This window comes from Oncorhynchus gorbuscha, linkage group LG03 (assembly GCF_021184085.1).
Source record: "Oncorhynchus gorbuscha isolate QuinsamMale2020 ecotype Even-year linkage group LG03, OgorEven_v1.0, whole genome shotgun sequence".
Lineage (NCBI taxonomy): Eukaryota > Metazoa > Chordata > Actinopteri > Salmoniformes > Salmonidae > Oncorhynchus > Oncorhynchus gorbuscha.
Genome location: NC_060175.1, coordinates 97,069,377 through 97,090,220, shown reverse-complemented (window position 1 = coordinate 97,090,220; position 20,844 = coordinate 97,069,377). Strand labels below are relative to the sequence as shown.

Sequence of the window (20,844 nt, the reverse complement as noted above, 5' to 3'; positions counted from 1 at the left end):
CTCTCTGCTCCAGTAGACCACACTGCCCTCACTGACTCCTTCATCTCTCTGCTCCAGGAGACCACACTGCCCTCACTGACTCCTCCATCTTTCTGCTCCAGGAGACCACAATGCCCTCACTGGCTCCTTCATCTTTCTGCTCCAGGATACCACACTGCCCTCACTGACTCATCCATCTCTCTGCTCCAGTAGACCACACTGCCCTCACTGTCTCCTTTATCATCTGCTACCTGTGTACCACCCTCCTCCAGGTACGCCCGTCAGTCTGCTACCTGTGTGATACCCTCCTCCGGGTACGCCTGTCAGTCTGCTACCTGTGTGACACCCTCCTCCGGGTACGCTTGTCAGTCTGCTACCTGTGTGACACCCTCCTCCAGGTACGCCTGTCAGTCTGCTACCTGTGTGACACCCTCCTCCAGGTACGCCTGTCAGTCTGCTACCTGTGTGACACCCTCCTCCAGGTACGCCTGTCAGTCTGCTACCTGTGTACCACCCTCCTCCAGGTACGCCTGTCAGTCTGCTACCTGTGTGACACCCTCCTCCAGGTACGCCTGTCAGTCTGCTACCTGTGTACCACCCTCCTCCAGGTAAGCCCGTCAGTCTGCTACCTGTGTACCACCCTCCTCCAGGTAAGCCCGTCAGTCTGCTACCTGTGTACCACCCTCCTCCAGGTAAGCCCGTCAGTCTGCTACCTGTGTACCACCCTCCTCCAGGTAAGCCCGTCAGTCTGCTACCTGTGTACCACCCTCCTCCAGGTAAGCCCGTCAGTCTGCTACCTGTGTACCACCCTCCTCCAGGTAAGCCCGTCAGTCTGCTACCTGTGTACCACCCTCCTCCAGGTAAGCCTGTCAGTCTGCTACCTGTGTACCACCCTCCTCCAGGTAAGCCCTGCCACCTAGCCTGCCACCTCGGTCACTGGTCCACAGATGGAGTTTGGTCAAGTCCCCTACAGACTTATAAGGATTTCTCATTATAGCGTTATAGACCTATAAGTACTAAGGGGGGAATTCCGACCCGAGTTAAGAACATAAATGGAGCGTAATTCCCTTTTCATGCACTTTTCTCTCTACACATATTCTGACCTTGAACTTTAGCATGAGAACAGCATGATATTCACCCAGCTATTCGTTTGGGGTGGAGATTGAATAAATGAAGGTGTGGTGGATGTGTGTCTAGAGATATTCTGGCCTTGATTTAATTCCCTCATCATTCCACCACCTTTACGCGCAAGGAAACCATGAATGTCGAGAGAACCTACCGGTTCCAAGTTTCTTTTTTCTGATAGAATTTCCATACACTGTAATTATAAATCGATAAGAGCTAGTGATAAGAGTTAGGTAAATGAGTCATCCATTTCGAGAAGGGGATTGTAAATACACATTGCAATTATTTAGATGATTTTTCCTTATGATCCCTGGAGACGAAAGTGAAACCAGTCATGTGGAAGAAAAGTCACATGGAAGTGCTGTGTTGTGGCCCCTCTTCCACAGTGACGTGGGCTACAAATAGCTGTGCCATTATTCCGAATTTTTATGATACGTCCTCATGTTTGCATGGATGAAATTTTGAGACCCAGGCTTTTCTCAGTTTTATTTGAATCATGTTAAATATTAGCCACTATCGGGAACCACCGTCAGTAATACCCACATACATTCATAAAACTGTCATGTAGTGTTTGTTTCCTTCAGTTTGTAGCCTACTGTAAGGGTTTACTTCTGGTGAAAGAGAGGCGGACCAAAATGCAGCGTGGTGGTTATTCATGTTTTTAATAAAGACGACTATACATGAACAGACTATACAAAACAAGAAAAGTGAAAACCTAAACAGCCCTATCTGGTGCAAACACAGAGACAGGAACAATCACCCACAAAACCCAACACGAAACAGGCTACCTAAATATGGTTCCCAATCAGAGACAATGACTAACACCTGCCTCTGATTGAGAACCATATCAGGCCAAACATAGAAATAGACAAACCAGACACACAACATAGAATGCCCACCCAGCTCACGTCCTGACCAACACTAAAACAAGGAAAACACATACGAACAATGGACAGAACGTGACACCTACATTTATAACTGTGACTTTAGTGTTTGTTTCCTTCAGTTTGTATCCTACATTTATACATTTATATGATATCAAATACTTGATAAATGTACAACAAGCATCAATGTTTTCTGTGGCTCTGGTCAGTCATATTGTAATAGCAAATGCTAAACGGGTATGTGACAACATAAACTGTCATCTTTCTCTCTCAGCTGTTCTTGTCCACCACTCAGTCAGTACCATTGGTTTACATCTGACCACTGGTCTGTACCAGCTCATTTATTGGTAAGATTTCACAGTAAGTTGATATCACACGATGAGCACCTAGAGGGCATTTTAAAGTGGGTGTTAAATGTTCTCTCTCACTGCAGATTGGGCTTTGTACTTTTCAAAAGTGGAGAAAACTTGAATTTCTTCACAATAGTTTTATAGCCGCAAAATAGATTTCTGTCACAGAACAACAGTCATTCATAATGGATTTTTTTATTGAACCTTTATTGAACCTTTATTTAACTAGGCACATCAGGAAGGAAACATGAAAAAAAAGGACACTTCTATGACGGTTTTGAAGTAGAACCGGAAATGACAATACATGATGACATCACTGTCTACCGGGTGCTTGGTTGTTGAGAAATTAGTGTAAAAAATATCATTTATATTAAATGGTGGATATTATTACTATAAAATACAATTTGCAAAATAAACATAAGGGTACTCTCATATCAGACAAAAGTAAGAGAAAAGGAACCAGACTGTAGTACTGGCTAAATACCAGGTGTTCCAGACGACTTGTCAACAACGGTGAAATGTTGTATGTGGATGTTCTAGAGCAGCCACTTCCCAGCAGAGAGGAGTTCATGAACCGAGACAACTCTATTGGTCGACACCTGTGTTCTCTCCAGACATTATTCACAGTCTATGGGTGTTTGTCTGAAACAGGCTGTACACAACTTGATTACGGCTCGTTAACATTAGGAGCAAATTCATTCAGACGAGAGTCTACTTCTATTTCAAGGCAACAATTTGAAAGTTGTAAAGTATTTGGTTGTTTCCAACATGTCCTCCACACCACCGCTACCTCAACACATGGCCTATAAGCAGGGATCGTCCACTAGATTCAGCCATTGGCTGGTCTTTTTTTTGAGTGGATGGTCAAGGGGGCGGAACATAATTACAAATCATTTGTAGACTGAAAGAAGCCCAAACGTATATATTATTTGACTAAAACATAATCATTTCAAATCATGCTTTCATTTTCATACGATCACATATATCTCTCTACTAGGCGTGTGAATACTTGAACAGATCTCCTAAATTAAAATCACTTAGAGCTGATTTGCTCGTGTTTTTACAGTTTCTTTGTGTCCTGCAGATTCTTTTTTTTTTTTTTTTTTTTTTAAACTATTATTATTTTTTGCTCAAACTTGGGGAGCCAAATAAAAATCACCCTCGGGCCAAATTCAGCTCACAGGCCACCAGTTGGGTAACCCTGGCCTATAGCATCAATTGATGCAAATTAATGTTGTTGTAGCAGTAAACGGTAAATAGACCATTTTTATGGGCAAACTGTTGAGGCACAACATCAACAGGCACGAACATGTGATATTACATGTCTTCATATACAGCTCATATCAAGTCATGAAAAATATTGCACTTGTAAGCATGGTGTAAATTCAATAGAATATTTGTCTTTTACCAGAAGGCTTACCTGGTTTTAACCTGTAGTGCCCGTGTGGATAGTTAGCCCTACGTGACTGTCCACAGTTCAACACGGAACTCTCTGTCGAGGGGAAGCCTTGGACCAAACCACAGCTATGCGCTGTTTGCTCAGTCTGCCGTGAGCTAAAGAAAGAGGTGACTCTGCCAAACAGAGCATGTGGCATTTCTGTCATCAACTCCCCATCTGAAATCATCATGCCTGCCAGGCTTCCTATACCCAGCATACATTGTTTATCAGTACATTTCTACTATCAACCTGTGGCTTGCATAACATCAACGAACGGGTGGCCACCAAGACCAAGGCAGTTATTTCTTACCACCGTGTTAGATTTATCACCTCATTTATATGAGTTTTAAAAATGTATTCACATGGGTTCTTTGCAAACCTCATAACTCTGTGAGAAAATGGCAGCCGTTTCATGATTTTTGAATGTGTAGACTGATTTCTTTTGTTTGTTGGTTTATGTAAGTTCTACAACACCCTTTGTCCCCAGAGGAACATTTTGGCTACATAAGATGTGCAAGAGTCAAGAAAACACGCTGTATGTGCAAACAGAGAGAAATGCATAAATTGAATGTTCTCCCACAATTCACTCAAGTGTCCAATGACTCAGTCTATAATTACAATAAATACTCTTACAGTTGTATAAATAAAGAGGAATGTTCACAACCCTCAACAAGAAGAACCTGCTTCTATCTTATATAGGCCACATGAAGAGTCCTAGGAATGAACAGTGCCCCCAAAGTCACCCTTGATAATAAAGGTCATACATCTAACAATGCCGGGAAGGCACTGGTAAGGCACTTACCAATAACATCTGACCACCACTACACACCCACCCAGATGGATTAGAAATTCCAGACCCAAAACAGATTGATTACTAAATCACAGTTGACATGGAGAGAGCCGCCCTCACCTAAACTTCAAGTACTCTGGGTTGGAGTAGTTGAACAGCAGGAAGTCCATGTGGTAAAGGTTGTACAGCTTCTTCTGGTAGAAGGGACTGATGTTGTGGAAGAACTGAGCCGCCATGTCCCCGTTGGTCCTGGTGCTCTTGCCTGAGGTGGGGAAGTGGACCTCCCCGTCAGCGCCGGCCAGCCGCAGCACAGAGCGGGAGTCCTGCTCCAGAGTCTCATACTTCCCCACCACGTCGTAGTGGATGAGGCAGGGGTGGCACAGTGAGTGGATCCGCTCCCAGTGCTCGTTGAAGGGCTCCTCTCTCTGTGTGCGGGGATCAACCAGGTACTGCACAAACTCCTTGAAGGAGACATCGTTGCCCTGCTCCAACGCCTCCGGCTCAGGGTGGGGCCGGTGTCGGCGGATGATCTTGGTGCCGTAGCGCTTGTGGAAGGCCGTGTTGTAGCTGCGGGTGAACTTGTTGCGGTAGGCCGACACCAGCCTCTCGAAGGGCTCCCGAACGAAGAGGAACTTCAGGTATCTCCGGAGGCGGTGGTTTATCTCGCCGGTGGAGTACTCTGACAGCGTGCGCAGGTTGCCTGCCACGTGGGCCTCATTGGCGGGGATGGCTAGGGGCTCGCGGTAGCGTCCGTCCCCCGTCAAGACCATGAGGACCCGTTTCCAGTTTGTGCAGGCCACCTTGGGGACGTAGCAGTACAGCAGACTGTGCTTATCGTCCACTATGAGGTGGCGGAGGTCGTCTGGGGTCAACACCCGCCGCTTCCTGGTGTGGGTCAGACACGCCTCCTCCAGCAGCTCCCGTCGACCACGCAGAGACGCCTGCGCAGCAGACATGTCCAACTACAGACAGAGAGAAGGAGACAATACTCACATTTACAATTAAACACTTATTAGTGATGAAATATTCAATCTCTCCAAGTGATAATGTCTAGCCACATCCTCTGACTAAGACAATTGTGTCCAGGTTTGAATCTATCTTGTCAGATGAGTCAGATTAACAGGAATTGGTCTGACATCAAGGCCACAGTGTTTCACACTCTAATGAAGAAACGGCTTGATCTGAACATTGATCAGTGTTTCACACTCTAATGAAGACACGGCTTGATCTGAACATTGATCAGTGTTTCACACTCTAATGAAGACACAGCTTGATCTGAACATTGATCAGTGTTTCACACTCTAATGAAGACACGGCTTGATCTGAACATTGATCAGTGTTTCACACTCTAATGAAGACACGGCTTGATCTGAACATTGATCAGTGATTCACACTCTAATGAAGACACGGCTTGATCTGAACATTGATCAGTGTTTCACACTCTAATGAAGACACGGCTTGATCTGAACATTGATCAGTGTTTCACACTCTAATGAAGACACGGCTTGATCTGAACATTGATCAGTGTTTCTAATGAAGACAATCTGAACATTGATCAGTGTTTCACACTCTAATGAAGACACGGCTTGATCTGAACATTGAGGAAGCAACAAAGGGATTCAAATCAAATCAAGTCCAATTGTATTTGCCACATTTGGCGAATACATCAGGTGTAGGTGGATCTTACAGTTAAATGCTCACTTACAAGCCCTTAACCAGCAATGCAGTTGGTTAAGGGAAATAAAAGTAACACATAATTCGAGCAGTAGTGAAATAACAATAGCGAGCCTGTTTACAGGGGTACCGCTACAGAGTCAATGTGTGGGGGCACCGGTTAGTCCAGGTCATTGAGGTAATATGTACAACATAGGTAGAGTTATTAAAGTGACTATGTATAAATAATAATAGAGAGTAGCAGCAGTGTAGAAGGGGGTGTGTTATGCAGGTGAATGAGGACCCAAAAGCGACTTGGCGAAAACAGAGTCTTTATTCCAGTAAAGGATATAGGCAATACTCCTGGACAGTCAGAGCAGAAAACAAAACATAAAAAACTAAATTCCACTCGTAGTGACGAGGACAGACTGGAGACTCGACCATTAACTGTAGGTTGCCTCGGGAAGGCACCGACCGTAGCAGACTCAGACACCTGCTCACACGCAGCATCTGAGGGAAACAAGACACGACAGGGCGAGACAAAGACACAGCACGGCGAACATAATACAAGGATCCGACAGGACAGAAACGGAAAACAAGGGGAGAAATAGGGACTCTAATCAGAGGGCAAGATAAGGAACAGGTGTGAAAAGACTAGATGATTGAGTAGGGGAATAGGAACAGCTGGGAGCAGGAACGGAACGATAGAGAGAAGAGAGAGAGGGAGGGAGAGAGAAAAAGGGAACGAACCTAATAAGACCAGCAGGGGGAAACGAACAGAAGGGAAAGCAAAATGACAAGACAATATAAGACAAAACATGACAGTACCCCCCCACTCACCGAGCGCCTCCTGGCGCACTCGAGGAGGAACACTGGCGGCAACGGAGGAAATCATAGATCACAAACGGTCCAGCACGTCCCGAGAAAGAACCCAACTCCTCTCCTCAGGACCGTAACAGAAAACGATAAAAAGGGAAACTAGGGTACTACTCTAAAAAAAAAATGAGACACGGGTAGAGAACTGAAAGCTTTAGAGCAAACAGGACCAAACAGGCCAGGAGAGTAACAACTAGGGACAGACTGAGACACAGCAAGGGCAGGAACAAGAACAGGAGAGATGCGGTGGCAGGGAACAGACTGAGACCCAGCAAGACCAGGAGCAGAAGCAGAAAAAAAATACCAGACTTATTCTGCGCGCAGTCCGAACACGCAGCCACGAAACGGCGCGTGTCACGCTCCTGAGTAGGCCACCAAAACCGCTGGCGAATAGAAGCAAGCGTACCCCGAACGCCGGGGTGGCCAGCTAACTTGGCAGAGTGCGCCCACTGAAGAACAGCCAGACGAGTAGAGACAGGAACGAAAAGAAGGTTACTAGGACAAGCGTGCGGCGACGGAGTGTGAGTGAGTGCTTGCTTAACCTGTCTCTCAATTCCCCAGACAGTCAACCCGACAACACGCCCAACAGGAAGGATCCCTCGGGATCGGTAGAAGCCACAGAAGAACTAAAGAGACGGGATAAAGCATGAGGCTTGGTGTTCTTAGTACCCGGGCAATAAGAAATAACGAACTCGAAACGAGCGAAAAACAACGCCCAACGAGCATGACGCGCATTCAGTCGTTTGGCAGAACGGATGTACTCAAGGTTCCTTTGGTCAGTCCAAACGACAAAAGGAACGGTCGCCCCCTCCAACCACTGTCGCCATTTGCCTAGGGCTAAACGGATGGCGAGCAGTTCACGGTTAGCCACATCATAGTTACGTTCCGACGGTGACAGGCGATGAGAAAAATACGCGCAAGGGTGGACCCCATTGTCAGTATCGGAGCGCTGGGACAGAATGGCTCCCACGCCCACCCCGACGCGTCAACCTCGACAATAAACTGTTTAGTGACGTCAGGTGCAACAAGGATAGGAGCGGATGCAAAACGCTTCTTGAGGAGATCAGAACAACAATCATACGACCGGTGAGGAGGAAGGGAGTTGGTTCTGGACCGACTGAAGACCGTGCGCAGACCATGATATTCCTCCGGCACTCCTGTCAAATCACCAGGTTCCTCCTGTGAAGAGGGAGCAGAACAAACAGGAGGAATAGCAGACATTAAACACTTCACATGACAAGAAACGTTCCAGGAAAGGATAGAATTACTAGACCAATCAAAAGAAGGATTATGACACACTAGCCAGGGATGACCCAAAACAACAGGTGTAAAAGGTGAACAAAAAATCAAAAAAGAAATGGTCTCACTATGGTTACCAGATACAGTGAGGGTTAAAGGTAGGGTTTCACATAATATACTGGGGAGAGGACTACCATCCAAGGCGAACATGACCGTGGGCTCCCCTAACTGTCTGAGAGGAATGTCATGTTCCCGAGCCCAGGCTTCGTCCATAAAACAGCACTCCGCCCCAGAGTCTATTAATGCACTGCAGGAAGCTGCCGATCCGGTCCAGCGTAGATGGACCGGTAAGGTAGTACAGGTACTTGACGGAGAGGACCGTCTAGTAGCGCTTATCAGTCGCCCTCCGCTTACTGATGAGCTCTGGCCTTTAACTGGACATGAAATGACAAAATGACCAGCGGAACCGCAATAGAGACAGAGGCGGTTGGTGATTCTCCGTTCCCTCTCCTTAGTCGAAATGCGAATACCCCCCAGCTGCATGGGCTCAACACCTGAGTCAGTGGGGAAAGATGGTAGTGTCGGAGAGAGGGGAGACACAGTTAACGCGAGCTCTCTTCTATGAGCTCGGTGACGAAGATCTACCCGTCGTTCAATGCGAATAGCGAGTTCAATCAAAGAATCCACGCTGGATGGAACCTCCCGAGAGAGAATCTCATCCTTAACCTTAGCGTGGAGTCCCTCCAGAAAACGAGCGAGCAACGCCTGCTCGTTCCAGTTACTGGAGGCAGCAAGAGTGCGAAACTCTATAGAGTAATCCGTTATGGATCGATTACCTTGACATAGGGATGACAGGGACCAGGAAGCTTCTTTCCCAAAAACTGAACGATCAAAAACCCTTATCATCTCCTCTTTAAAGTTCAGATAATCGTTAGTACACTCAGCGCTTGCCTCCCAGATAGCTGTGCCCCACTGCCGAGCCCGACCAGTAAGGAGTGATATGACGTAGGCAATCCGAGCTCTCTCTCTTGAGTATGTGTTGGGTTAGAGAGAGAACACTATATCACACTGGGTGAGAAAGGAGCGGCACTCAGTGGGCTGCCCAGAGTAACATGGTGGGTTATTAACCCTAGGTTCCGGAGACTCGGAAGACCAGGAAGTAGCTGGTGGCACGAGACGAAGACTCTGATACTGTCCTGAGAGGTCGGAGACCTGAGCGGCCAGGGTCTCAACGGCATGCCGAGCAGCAGACAATTCCTGCTCGTGTCTGCCGAGCATCGCTCCCTGGAACTCGAGAGTAGAGTAGAGAGAATCCATAGTCGCTGGGTCCATTCTTGGTCGGATCCTTCTGTTATGCAGGTGAATGAGGACCCAAAAGCGACTTGGCGAAAACAGAGTCTTTATTCCAGTAAAGGATATAGGCAATACTCCTGGACAGTCAGAGCAGAAAACAAAACATAAAAAACTAAATTCCACTCGTAGTGACGAGGACAGACTGGAGACTCGACCATTAACTGTAGGTTGCCTCGGGAAGGCACCGACCGTAGCAGACTCAGACACCTGCTCACACGCAGCATCTGAGGGAAACAAGACACGACAGGGCGAGACAAAGACACAGCACGGCGAACATAATACAAGGATCCGACAGGACAGAAACGGAAAACAAGGGGAGAAATAGGGACTCTAATCAGAGGGCAAGATAAGGAACAGGTGTGAAAAGACTAGATGATTGAGTAGGGGAATAGGAACAGCTGGGAGCAGGAACGGAACGATAGAGAGAAGAGAGAGAGGGAGGGAGAGAGAAAAAGGGAACGAACCTAATAAGACCAGCAGGGGGAAACGAACAGAAGGAAAAGCAAAATGACAAGACAATATAAGACAAAACATGACAGGGTGGGGCAATGCAAATAGTCTGGGTAGCCATTTGATTAGCTGTTCAGGAGTCTTGTGGCTTGGGGGGGTAGAAGCTGTTATTTTTAGGGCCTTCCTCTGACTTCCTCTAATTGGACATGGTGCCAGGTGGACTGGGTCAAAGAGGAGGAGAACAAAACTGATAAGATGAGCTACATCAGCAGCACAAAACGACTATCATCAGTGTCATTGAGAAAGCATGATTACACAGACAGAGAGAGACAGAGAGAGACAGAGACAGAGACAGAGACAGAGACAGAGAGAGAGAGAGAGAGAGAGAGAGAGAGAGAGAGAGAGAGAGAGAACGATGCAGACAAAGGGAGAGATCACTCAGCATTCACTGGATTCCTGAGATATTGGAGCTGGAAAAGAGAGCTTTGTCTTTCTGCGGAAGAGGGGGAAGTATTTTTTATAGTAACCACTAAGAACCTGAGTCCTAACTTCTAAGTCAAATCAAATGAGCTCAACTCAGCTTTGAAGTATTGCTTAATCCATGACCTCTGACCTCTGAGGAACCGATGTTGGCATTTTTAGCTAATATCGTCCGATTGTAAGTCGCTCTGGATAAGAGCGTCTGCTAAATGACTTAAATGTAAATGTAAATGTAAGATAAAGGTATGTAGTGTGATGCTAAAGCCATGACCTCTGAGGAAGGTAAAGGTACGTAGTGTGATGCTAAAGCTATGACCTCTGAGGAAGGTAAAGGTATGTAGTGTGATGATAAAGCCATGACCTCTGACCTCTGAGGAAGGTAAAGGTATGTAGTGTGATGCTAAAGCCATGACCTCTGACCTCTGAGGAAGGTAAAGGTACGTAGTGTGATGCTAAAGCTATGACCTCTGACCTCTGAGGAAGGTAAAGGTATGTAGTGTGATGCTAAAGCCATGACCTCTGACCTCTGAGGAAGGTAAAGGTACGTAGTGTGATGCTAAAGCCATGACCTCTGACCTCTGAGGAAGGTAAAGGTATGTAGTGTGATGCTAAAGACATGACCTCTGAGGAAGGTAAAGGTATGTAGTGTGATGCTAAAGCCATGACCTCTGACCTCTGAGGAAGGTAAAGGTACGTAGTGTGATGCTAAAGCCATGACCTCTGAGGAAGGTAAAGGTATGTAGTGTGATGCTAAAGCCATGACCTCTGAGGAAGGTAAAGGTATGTAGTGTGATGCTAAAGCCATGACCTCTGAGGAAGGTAAAGGTACGTAGTGTGATGCTAAAGCCATGACCTCTGACCTCTGAGGAAGGTAAAGGTATGTAGTGTGATGCTAAAGCCATGACCTCTGAGGAAGGTAAAGGTATGTAGTGTGATGCTAAAGCCATGACCTCTGACCTCTGAGGAAGGTAAAGGTATGTAGTGTGATGCTAAAGCTATGACCTCTGAGGAAGGTAAAGGTATGTAGTGTGATGCTAAAGCCATGACCTCTGAGGAAGGTAAAGGTACGTAGTGTGATGCTAAAGCCATGACCTCTGACCTCTGAGGAAGGTAAAGGTACGTAGTGTGATGCTAAAGCCATGACCTCTGAGGAAGGTAAAGGTATGTAGTGTGATGCTAAAGCCATGACCTCTGACCTCTGAGGAAGGTAAAGGTATGTAGTGTGATGCTAAAGCCATGACCTCTGAGGAAGGTAAAGGTATGTAGTGTGATGCTAAAGCCATGACCTCTGAGGAAGGTAAAGTTACGTAGTGTGATGCTAAAGCCATGACCTCTGACCTCTGAGGAAGGTAAAGGTACGTAGTGTGATGCTAAAGCCATGACCTCTGAGGAAGGTAAAGGTATGTAGTGTGATGCTAAAGCCATGACCTCTGAGGAAGGTAAATGTATGTAGTGTGATGCTAAAGCCATGACCTCTGACCTCTGAGGAAGGTAAAGGTATGTAGTGTGATGCTAAAGCCATGACCTCTGAGGAAGGTAAAGGTATGTAGTGTGATGCTAAAGCCATGACCTCTGACCTCTGAGGAAGGTAAAGGTATGTAGTGTGATGCTAAAGCCATGACCTCTGAGGAAGGTAAAGGTATGTAGTGTGATGCTAAAGCAATGACCTCTGAGGAAGGTAAAGGTATGTAGTGTGATGCTAAAGCCATGACCTCTGACCTCTGAGGAAGGTAAAGGTATGTAGTGTGATGCTAAAGCCATGACCTCTGACCTCTGAGGAAGGTAAAGGTATGTAGTGTGATGCTAAAGCCATGACCTCTGAGGAAGGTAAAGGTATGTAGTGTGATGTAACATTTCATGTAAAGCAGCAGTCATTCAGTTGAGAGACCAAAGGCGACCCAAAAACAATATTGTTTGAGAAATCAACTATGTGTAGAGCAAATTAAATTAGTCAAAGTGGCTCTCGAAGATCAATACTTTGTCAAATGACATTTCCTGTGTGTGACACATCTGGAAACACTAACGCATAAATAGTATATAACCGCGAGTGTTCTCACACTCAAGACATGATCGAATGGGGCCATTTTAATTCTAGTCACCTGGTCTTCGTTGTAGAGGGTCTGTAGTGGACTTCTCCTTGTCTTCCCCGGGCCGATGCCCTTCCCCCCAAACTGCTCCACGGCTACAGAAACAAGGGCACAGAGGGAGAAAAAGGGAAACAGATGAATCATCTAAAAAAGGGCAGTATTGGCTGTTTTCTGTAGTGTTCAGTGACGGTGCTCGGTGTTCATGGAACGTTGGCTCACTGTGGATTCCTTTGCATTTCAACAACTTATATGTTACTGGTTGAGCTGTTCTGAACAGTGTTTACCCTGCTCTATAGAGAACTTATATGTTACTGGTTGAGCTGTTCTGAACAGTGTTTACCCTGCTCTATAGAGAACTTATATGTTACTGGTTGAGCTGTTCTGAACAGCGTTTACCCTGCTCTATAGAGAACTTATATGTTACTGGTTGAGCTGTTCTGAACAGCGTTTACCCTGCTCTATAGAGAACTTATATGTTACTGGTTGAGCTGTTCTGAACAGTGTTTACCCTGCTCTATAGAGAACTTATATGTTACTGGTTGAGCTGTTCTGAACAGCGTTTACCCTGCTCTATAGAGAACTTATATGTTACTGGTTGAGCTGTTCTGAACAGTGTTTACCCTGCTCTATAGAGAACTTATATGTTACTGGTTGAGCTGTTCTGAACAGCGTTTACCCTGCTCTATAGAGAACTTATATGTTACTGGTTGAGCTGTTCTGAACAGTGTTTACCCTGCTCTATAGAGAACTTATATGTTACTGGTTGAGCTGTTCTGAACAGCGTTTACCCTGCTCTATAGAGAACTTATATGTTACTGGTTGAGCTGTTCTGAACAGCGTTTACCCTGCTCTATAGAGAACTTATATGTTACTGGTTGAGCTGTTCTGAACAGCGTTTACCCTGCTCTATAGAGAACTTATATGTTACTGGTTGAGCTGTTCTGAACAGCGTTTACCCTGCTCTATAGAGAACTTATATGTTACTGGTTGAGCTGTTCTGAACAGTGTTTACCCTGCTCTATAGAGAACTTATATGTTACTGGTTGAGCTGTTCTGAACAGTGTTTACCCTGCTCTATAGAGAACTTATATGTTACTGGTTGAGCTGTTCTGAACAGCGTTTACCCTGCTCTATAGAGAACTTATATGTTACTGGTTGAGCTGTTCTGAACAGTGTTTACCCTGCTCTATAGAGAACTTATATGTTACTGGTTGAGCTGTTCTGAACAGTGTTTACCCTGCTCTATAGAGAACTTATATGTTACTGGTTGAGCTGTTCTGAACAGCGTTTACCCTGCTCTATAGAGAACTTATATGTTACTGGTTGAGCTGTTCTGAACAGTGTTTACCCTGCTCTATAGAGAACTTATATGTTACTGGTTGAGCTGTTCTGAACAGTGTTTACCCTGCTCTATAGAGAACTTATATGTTACTGGTTGAGCTGTTCTGAACAGTGTTTACCCTGCTCTATAGAGAACTTATATGTTACTGGTTGAGCTGTTCTGAACAGTGTTTACCCTGCTCTATAGAGAACGTATATGTTACTGGTTGAGCTGTTCTGAACAGTGTTTACCCTGCTCTATAGAGAACTTATATGTTACTGGTTGAGCTGTTCTGAACAGTGTTTACCCTGCTCTATAGAGAACGTATATGTTACTGGTTGAGCTGTTCTGAACAGTGTTTACCCTGCTCTATAGAGAACTTATATGTTACTGGTTGAGCTGTTCTGAACAGTGTTTACCCTGCTCTATATACAGTGCTGCTGTAGCCCATCTAGTTCTCATGTCTGTTTTGCCGTATGGTGCACGATCTCACATGAGTAACACATCTGTGCAGGGATACTGGCATTTCGGGTTAATTATTATACTGTAGAGGCCCAAAGGTTTGGGTAACCCTGCATGAGACAACCTTCCTGCATCCATCATGATGTGATGATGATCACCCATAAAATGCCTTCCCTTTCCCCTAGATTTACATTTTCTGTAGGAACATCCTGTTCCTTTCAAGAATCCCAGTCCTCCCCTCCCACCAGCCCCCACCCCTAGCGCCTCAGGGCTGGAGGCATGTCAGTGGTGGGCCTTCCTCACTAGTGAGAGGAAACTGATTGGATGTGCACATGTGCCACTAGAATGCAGAGGATTGCTTTACATCTCACAGGGGAGAGAGAGAGAGAGAGAGAGAGAGAGAGAGAGAGAGAGAGAGAGAGAGAGAGAGAGAGAGAGAGAGAGAGAGAGAGAGAGAGAGAGAGAGAGAGAGAGAGAGAGAGAGAGAGAGAGAGAGAGAGAGAGAGAGAGAGATAGAGAGAACGATGCAGACAAAGGGAGAGATCACTCAGCATTCACTGAGTGACAGAGAGACAGAGACAGTGAGAGAGAGACAGAGAGAGACAGAGAGACAGTGACAGAGACCGTGAGAGAGAGAGACAGTGACAGAGAGACAGTGACAGAGAGAGACAGTGACAGAGAGACAGTGACAGAGAGAGACAGAGTGACACAGACAGTGACAGAGAGAGAGAGAGAGAGAGAGAGAGAGAGAGAGAGAGAGAGAGAGAGAGACCGTGACAGAGAGAGAGAGAGACAGAGACAGAGACATAGACAGTGAGAGCGAGAGAGAGTGACAGAGAGACAGTGACAGAGAGAGAGTGACAGAGACAGTGAGAGAGACAGAGACCGTGAGAGAGAGAGGGAGAGAGAGAGAGAGAGAGACAGTGACAGAGAGACAGTGACAGAGAGACAGTGACAGAGAGAGACAGAGTGACACAGACAGTGACAGAGAGATAGAGAGACAGCGAGGCAGAGTGACAGAGACAGTGAGAGAGACAGTGACAGAGACAGAGTGACAGAGACAGTGAGAGAGAGAGAGAGAGAGAGAGAGAGAGAGAGAGAGAGAGAGAGAGAGAGGGGGGGGGGGACAGAAGGAGAAGAGGACCAGGTGGGGGGAGGAAAAGGGGAAGGTCTTCTAGCCGACAACCACTACAACTCCTACCTCAGGTATACATATACACCCTCAGTAAACTGCTGGGAAAGTGGGTCAAGAAGACTGAAGCTGAGGCACTCTCAACACAACAAACATGGTGGTGCAATAGCAAATAACCAACAGCATGAATAAACATTACAATTACGTGTTATGTATTAGTTTATCCTAATTCAGTTCATGAATCAGCTTGTTAAAGCAGTCTCACTAAGTCATTTAGTGAAGAAGAAAAACTTCCCCCTTCGACATCTCTGTCAGCTCATCTGCTCTACATATCTGTGACAATGACTGTGACTTCCGCTTTGGAGGAATTGCACTGTGCACAGAGAGGGGGAAGTTTCAGTGTTACAAAACAACGTCAAGATTCCAAATGAAACCCTTGTCTATGCACTGGCCAAAGATAAATACACACCAGTACATCACTGGGGCCAAGCTTCCTGCCATCCAGGACCTATATACTAGGCTGTGTCAAAGGACAGGCCCCAAAACTCCAGTCACCCAAGTCACAGACTGTTCTCTCTGCTACCGCACGGCAAGCGGTTCCAGAGCGCCATATCTAGGACCAAAAAGCTCCTTAACAGCTTCTTCCCCAAAGCTATAAGACTGCTGAACAATTAGTCAAATGCCTGCCCCTGTCACCCCGCACATTGACTCTGTACCGGTACCCCGTATAGCCTCGTTATTGTTATTGTCATTTTATTGTGATACTTTTTATTATTTGCTTTAATTTATTTAGTAAATATTTTCTTAACGCTATTTCTTGAACTACATTGTTGGTTAAGGGCTTGTAAGTCAGCATTTTACATTAAGGTACCTGTTGTATGTGACAAATATTATTTTATTTGAAATCAGAAGATTTCTGCTTTTGAAAAAAGAACAATCTTTTAGCATCTCCTCTCATTATGGAAAAGAGGTCACAGGATGCTCGTTTTATTATTCACTGTAATGTTAGTGACCATATCTGTATAGCATGCACCCCAGGTACTGAATAAGCAGGATAGAAATGGAATGAAAACAGTGAGCAATTTACTTCTAATTGCTTCTAAGCAAGAACACAAACCCAGCAGGTGTAGGCATGGCTGACTCAGCTCTATGCCCGCGTGGGAATGGGGTTTGGGACAAACACCAAACGTTAGGAACACTTTCCTAACACTAAATTCTACCAGTGGGTCGCCTGGCACCTACTACCATACTCTGTTCAAAGGCACTTCAAATCTTTTGTCTTGCCCATTCACCCTCTGAATGGCACACATACACAATCCATGGCTCAATTGTCTCAGGGATTAAAAATCCTTTTTTAACCTGTCTCCTCCTCTTCATTTTTTAAAAACATTTAACCTTTATTGAACTAGGCAAGTCAGTTAAGAACAAATTATTATTTACAATGACAGCCTATCCGGGCCAAAACCCGAAGACACTGGGCCAATTGTGCACCGCCCTATGGGACTCCCAATCACGGCCGGATGTGATACAGCCTGGATTCAAGATGCACTGAGATGCAGTGCCTTAGACCGCTGCCCCACTCGGGTGAATACACTGACTGAAGTGGATTTAACAAGTGACATCAATAAGGGATGTTGGTCCATGTCGTGGAAAGAGCAGGTGTTCTTAATGTTTTGTCCACTCAGGGTACAGTATGCCAACCTTGTTTGCTTACTTGACAAGACCCACATGATGCCACTGTATGTGTGTGTGTGTGTGTGTGTGTGTGTGTGTGTGTGTGTGTGTGTGTGTGTGTGTGTGTGTGTGTGTGTGTGTGTGTGTGTGTGTGTGTGTGTGTGTGTGTGTGTGTGTGTGTGTGTGTGTGTGTGTGTGTGTGTGTGTTAGTGAAAGTTTTAGATCTCTCATTCTTAGCAGATGGCAGCGTCTGATGAATAAAATAATTCGAAACGATATCTGATAGTGAAGTATTTAAGGTTTAGAACAAGACCAGAATAAATCAAAATGCCAAAGAGTTGAGAAAGTCTGCTCAGCATGTGGTACTGGGCTCATACCACTCCACCTAAAATGACGTCTGGACTTCAGCCGAAGAACGTCAGGAGGGAGTATAGACAAACCAAATATATCTGAAGGAGGTTTCGTATGAAACGTTCCCTCAACGTAACAAGTATTTTCATCTGTCACATTGTGAATACATCTCTGCCCACTATAGGAAAATACACACTTCTGTTCAATTCTCAACTTCCATAATAACTCTAGTGGAAGTAGATGATTAATTAATGTGCTTCCCTGGGTCCTGTGCTTCCCTGGGTGTTGGCGGCTCAGCAAAATGCACAATGGGGTCAGAACAATAAGCTCTATTTCTCTTCCTGTCTACTAACACACTGGGACTCCAGTGTGTGTGTGTGTGTGTGTGTGTGTGTGTGTGTGTGTGTGTGTGTGTGTGTGTGTGTGTGTGTGTGTGTGTGTGTGTGTGTGTGTGTGTGTGTGTGTGTGTGTGTGTGTGTGTGTGTGTGTGTGTGTGTGTGTGTGTGTGTGTGTGCTTGTGTGTGTGTGTGTGCTTGTGTGTGTGCTTGTGTGTGTGTGTGCTTGTGTGTGCGGAGCAGGTGGATATGTGTGACGTGCTGAACGAGGGCATGTGTGTGTTTTACGAGAGGGTTAGTGTGTTCTCAGTGGACGTACCTCATCCAGTCCATATGGGTTTCATGTTAATGCCATCAGCGTTGAAATAAATACTGGCTACGCAAGTCAGACACAAATAAGGAAATGTGTATGGTTTTAGAAGTTAACCCTTCCGACTTCCTCATATGTGTTGGTTTTAGAAGTTAACCCTTCCGACTTCCTCATATGTGTTGGTTTTAGAAGTTAACCCTTCCGACTTCCTCATATGTGTTGGTTTTAGAAGTTAACCCTTCCGACTTCCTCATATGTGTTGGTTTTAGAAGTTAACCCTTCCGACTTCCTCATATGTGTTGGTTTTAGAAGTTAACCCTTCCGACTTCCTCATATGTGTTGGTTTTAGAAGTTAACCCTTCCGACTTCCTCATATGTGTTGGTTTTAGAAGTTAACCCTTCCGACTTCCTCATATGTGTTGGTTTTAGAAGTTAACCCTTCCGACTTCCTCATATGTGTTGGTTTTAGAAGTTAACCCTTCCGACTTCCTCATATGTTTTGGTTTTAGAAGTTAACCCTTCCGACTTCCTCATATGTTTTGGTTTTAGAAGTTAACCCTTCCGACTTCCTCATATGTGTTGGTTTTAGAAGTTAACCCTTCCGACTTCCTCATATGTTTTGGTTTTAGAAGTTAACCCTTCTGACTTCCTCATATGTGTTGGTTTTAGAAGTTAACCCTTCCGACTTCCTCATATGTTTTACTAATATCACACAGACTTTCTTCGTGTAACTTCTCTGACAACATGAGGGTTTGGGAGGAAAGGTAGGACTGTCACAGTCTATATGTTGTCTACAGTATGTGGTCAGAGAGAGGCCTGTTATTGGCTGTCACATTTGGCAGGGCTAAAATAGATCTACATTACAGAATAACTAACAATTAGACAAGCCCGGACAGTGCTGTGCCTCTGGCATTGAACCGTACATGTGTAGGAGCCCTGCGGTAAAGCAGATCAACAAGCCCAGACAGTGCAGGTATTAAGAGGAGACGGTTGGAGAGGAAGGATGATTCTGTTCTGATTGTATTCTGTTTAAACGTTTAATGTTTAACAGAAAGACTCTAATGACATAATGTAATCGCATAGTAGTGTCCCTTCCTCGGTTGCACTTAGTCTTGGAGGCTCTGTAAAATGAAGTACCTGGACTTATTACATCATTGCTTTCCCATTTCTATGGTAAAACAACAGCATACACACTGTGACATACAAATGTATAGTTCATTTTGAATTCTCTCTCTATTAAAACGTAAGACATAACCCAGGAAGGAGGTCAGGTTAGGTTGACCACTCTTTTCACTTCTCTCCTATTTTTTGATGTGCCTCTCGGTATCACTCCACTAAGGGTAAATGCTTCCTGTTCCTCCGTCTCTGCCCAGTGGAGAACACGAGAGCTGAGACTGGTCCAAAAGGAACAGGAATGCTCTCAGAGGGGGCTATCACAACATTCCATGGTTCACACTCACAGTGGTCTTATTCATGCCCTGCCATTTACCCCTTTCATTGTGTCCCAACTCAACACACATGATCATTTAGAAACCACACCATTATTCAGAGGGGGACACTGTGCAACAGGCAGTGTAGAGATGTGCATCACTTCTGAGTCCTCTTTGGTAGCATCGTGGCACAAACCTACAGCTCGGTTCAGTTAGACATGATGTTTGTGATCTAGACAACTAGGCTAATGAACAACATCTAACAACGTGTTATACCTAATACCACAAAACGTCCCTCTACAGGTGCATAGGGACACCATCCCATGGCTGATGTAAGATGATGGTCGACAGTCCACACTTACCTGGCCTTGTGATGTTCTGAAAGTACAATATGACCATGAAAAGTGACCCAACGCATGTCGCCAGGAAAATTCGTCCAACTTTGGGTTTTGTCATCCTGAATCCCCGAGCTGGCAGAGTAGAGCAGAACCCTCTCCCCGAGGTGTCTCATGCGAGGCAGCTCGTCTGATGCGACTTAACGAAAGAAGGGAAAGAATGGACCTTCATGTGGAAAAACTTGGCAGTGATACCGTTATATATCAGTCTATTTCTCAATTATTCTATTCGACGAAAAAACATGCTTATGAATAGCCGAGAAAATATTGGAACGCGCGAAATTCGGTTGCCTTTGTAGGAGTTCAGATCAATTATATATTTCAATCATATTTTACGTTCCGCTGAAATTTCTCATCGTATACAAGTCCCGAGAGAGCCAGATTGTTTCGGAGTTCTCTGATAATCCCCATCGTTCAACAGTTTTCGTTTCGTCAATTTTTTCAACCCAGTCAAACTTCCCGAAAGATGGTCGGCGGCACTGGGCTATGACGTCACACCCACCCCTAGTACTTTCTTGCGGTGACTGTCACCCATCTGAATGTTGTCACTAGTTACTACAGCCGCAAAGTCAAAATTGTATAATAGGTGGGGTTTAGCAATGATGAAGACTTTGTGGCTGTGGTAACTACTGACGACCCCAATCTTCCCTGTGACAAATTAATCCAATAATATATATATATATATTTTTTTTTTTACCTTTATTTAACTAGGCAAGTCAGTTAAGAACAA

At 45.2% G+C, this 20,844-nt stretch overlaps 1 protein-coding gene across 1 annotated transcript; it reads right to left on the bottom strand.

Annotated features, from left to right (window-relative positions):
• Positions 1–1,961: 1,961 nt before the first annotated feature.
• LOC124032328 (carbohydrate sulfotransferase 11-like) lies at positions 1,962–20,599 on the bottom strand. The gene is made up of 3 exons (XM_046344645.1): positions 20,082–20,599; positions 12,717–12,799; positions 1,962–5,528 (listed from the first exon to the last, which is right to left on the bottom strand). Exons 1-3 carry the CDS (start codon positions 20,173–20,175, stop codon positions 4,683–4,685), a joined length of 1,023 nt encoding a protein of 340 aa, XP_046200601.1. The 5' UTR covers positions 20,176–20,599; the 3' UTR covers positions 1,962–4,682.
• Positions 20,600–20,844: the final 245 nt, after the last annotated feature.

Coding starts and splice junctions, on each gene's coding strand:
- LOC124032328 (XM_046344645.1), bottom strand. CDS start 20,175: ATGACAAAACCCAAAGTTGGACGAATTTTCCTGGCGACATGCGTTGGG. Junction 12,800..20,081: donor TCAGAACATCACAAGGCCAG/GTAAGTGTGGAC, acceptor TTGTTTCTGTAG/CCGTGGAGCAGTTTGGGGGG. Junction 5,529..12,716: donor CCCTCTACAACGAAGACCAG/GTGACTAGAATT, acceptor CTCTGTCTGTAG/TTGGACATGTCTGCTGCGCA.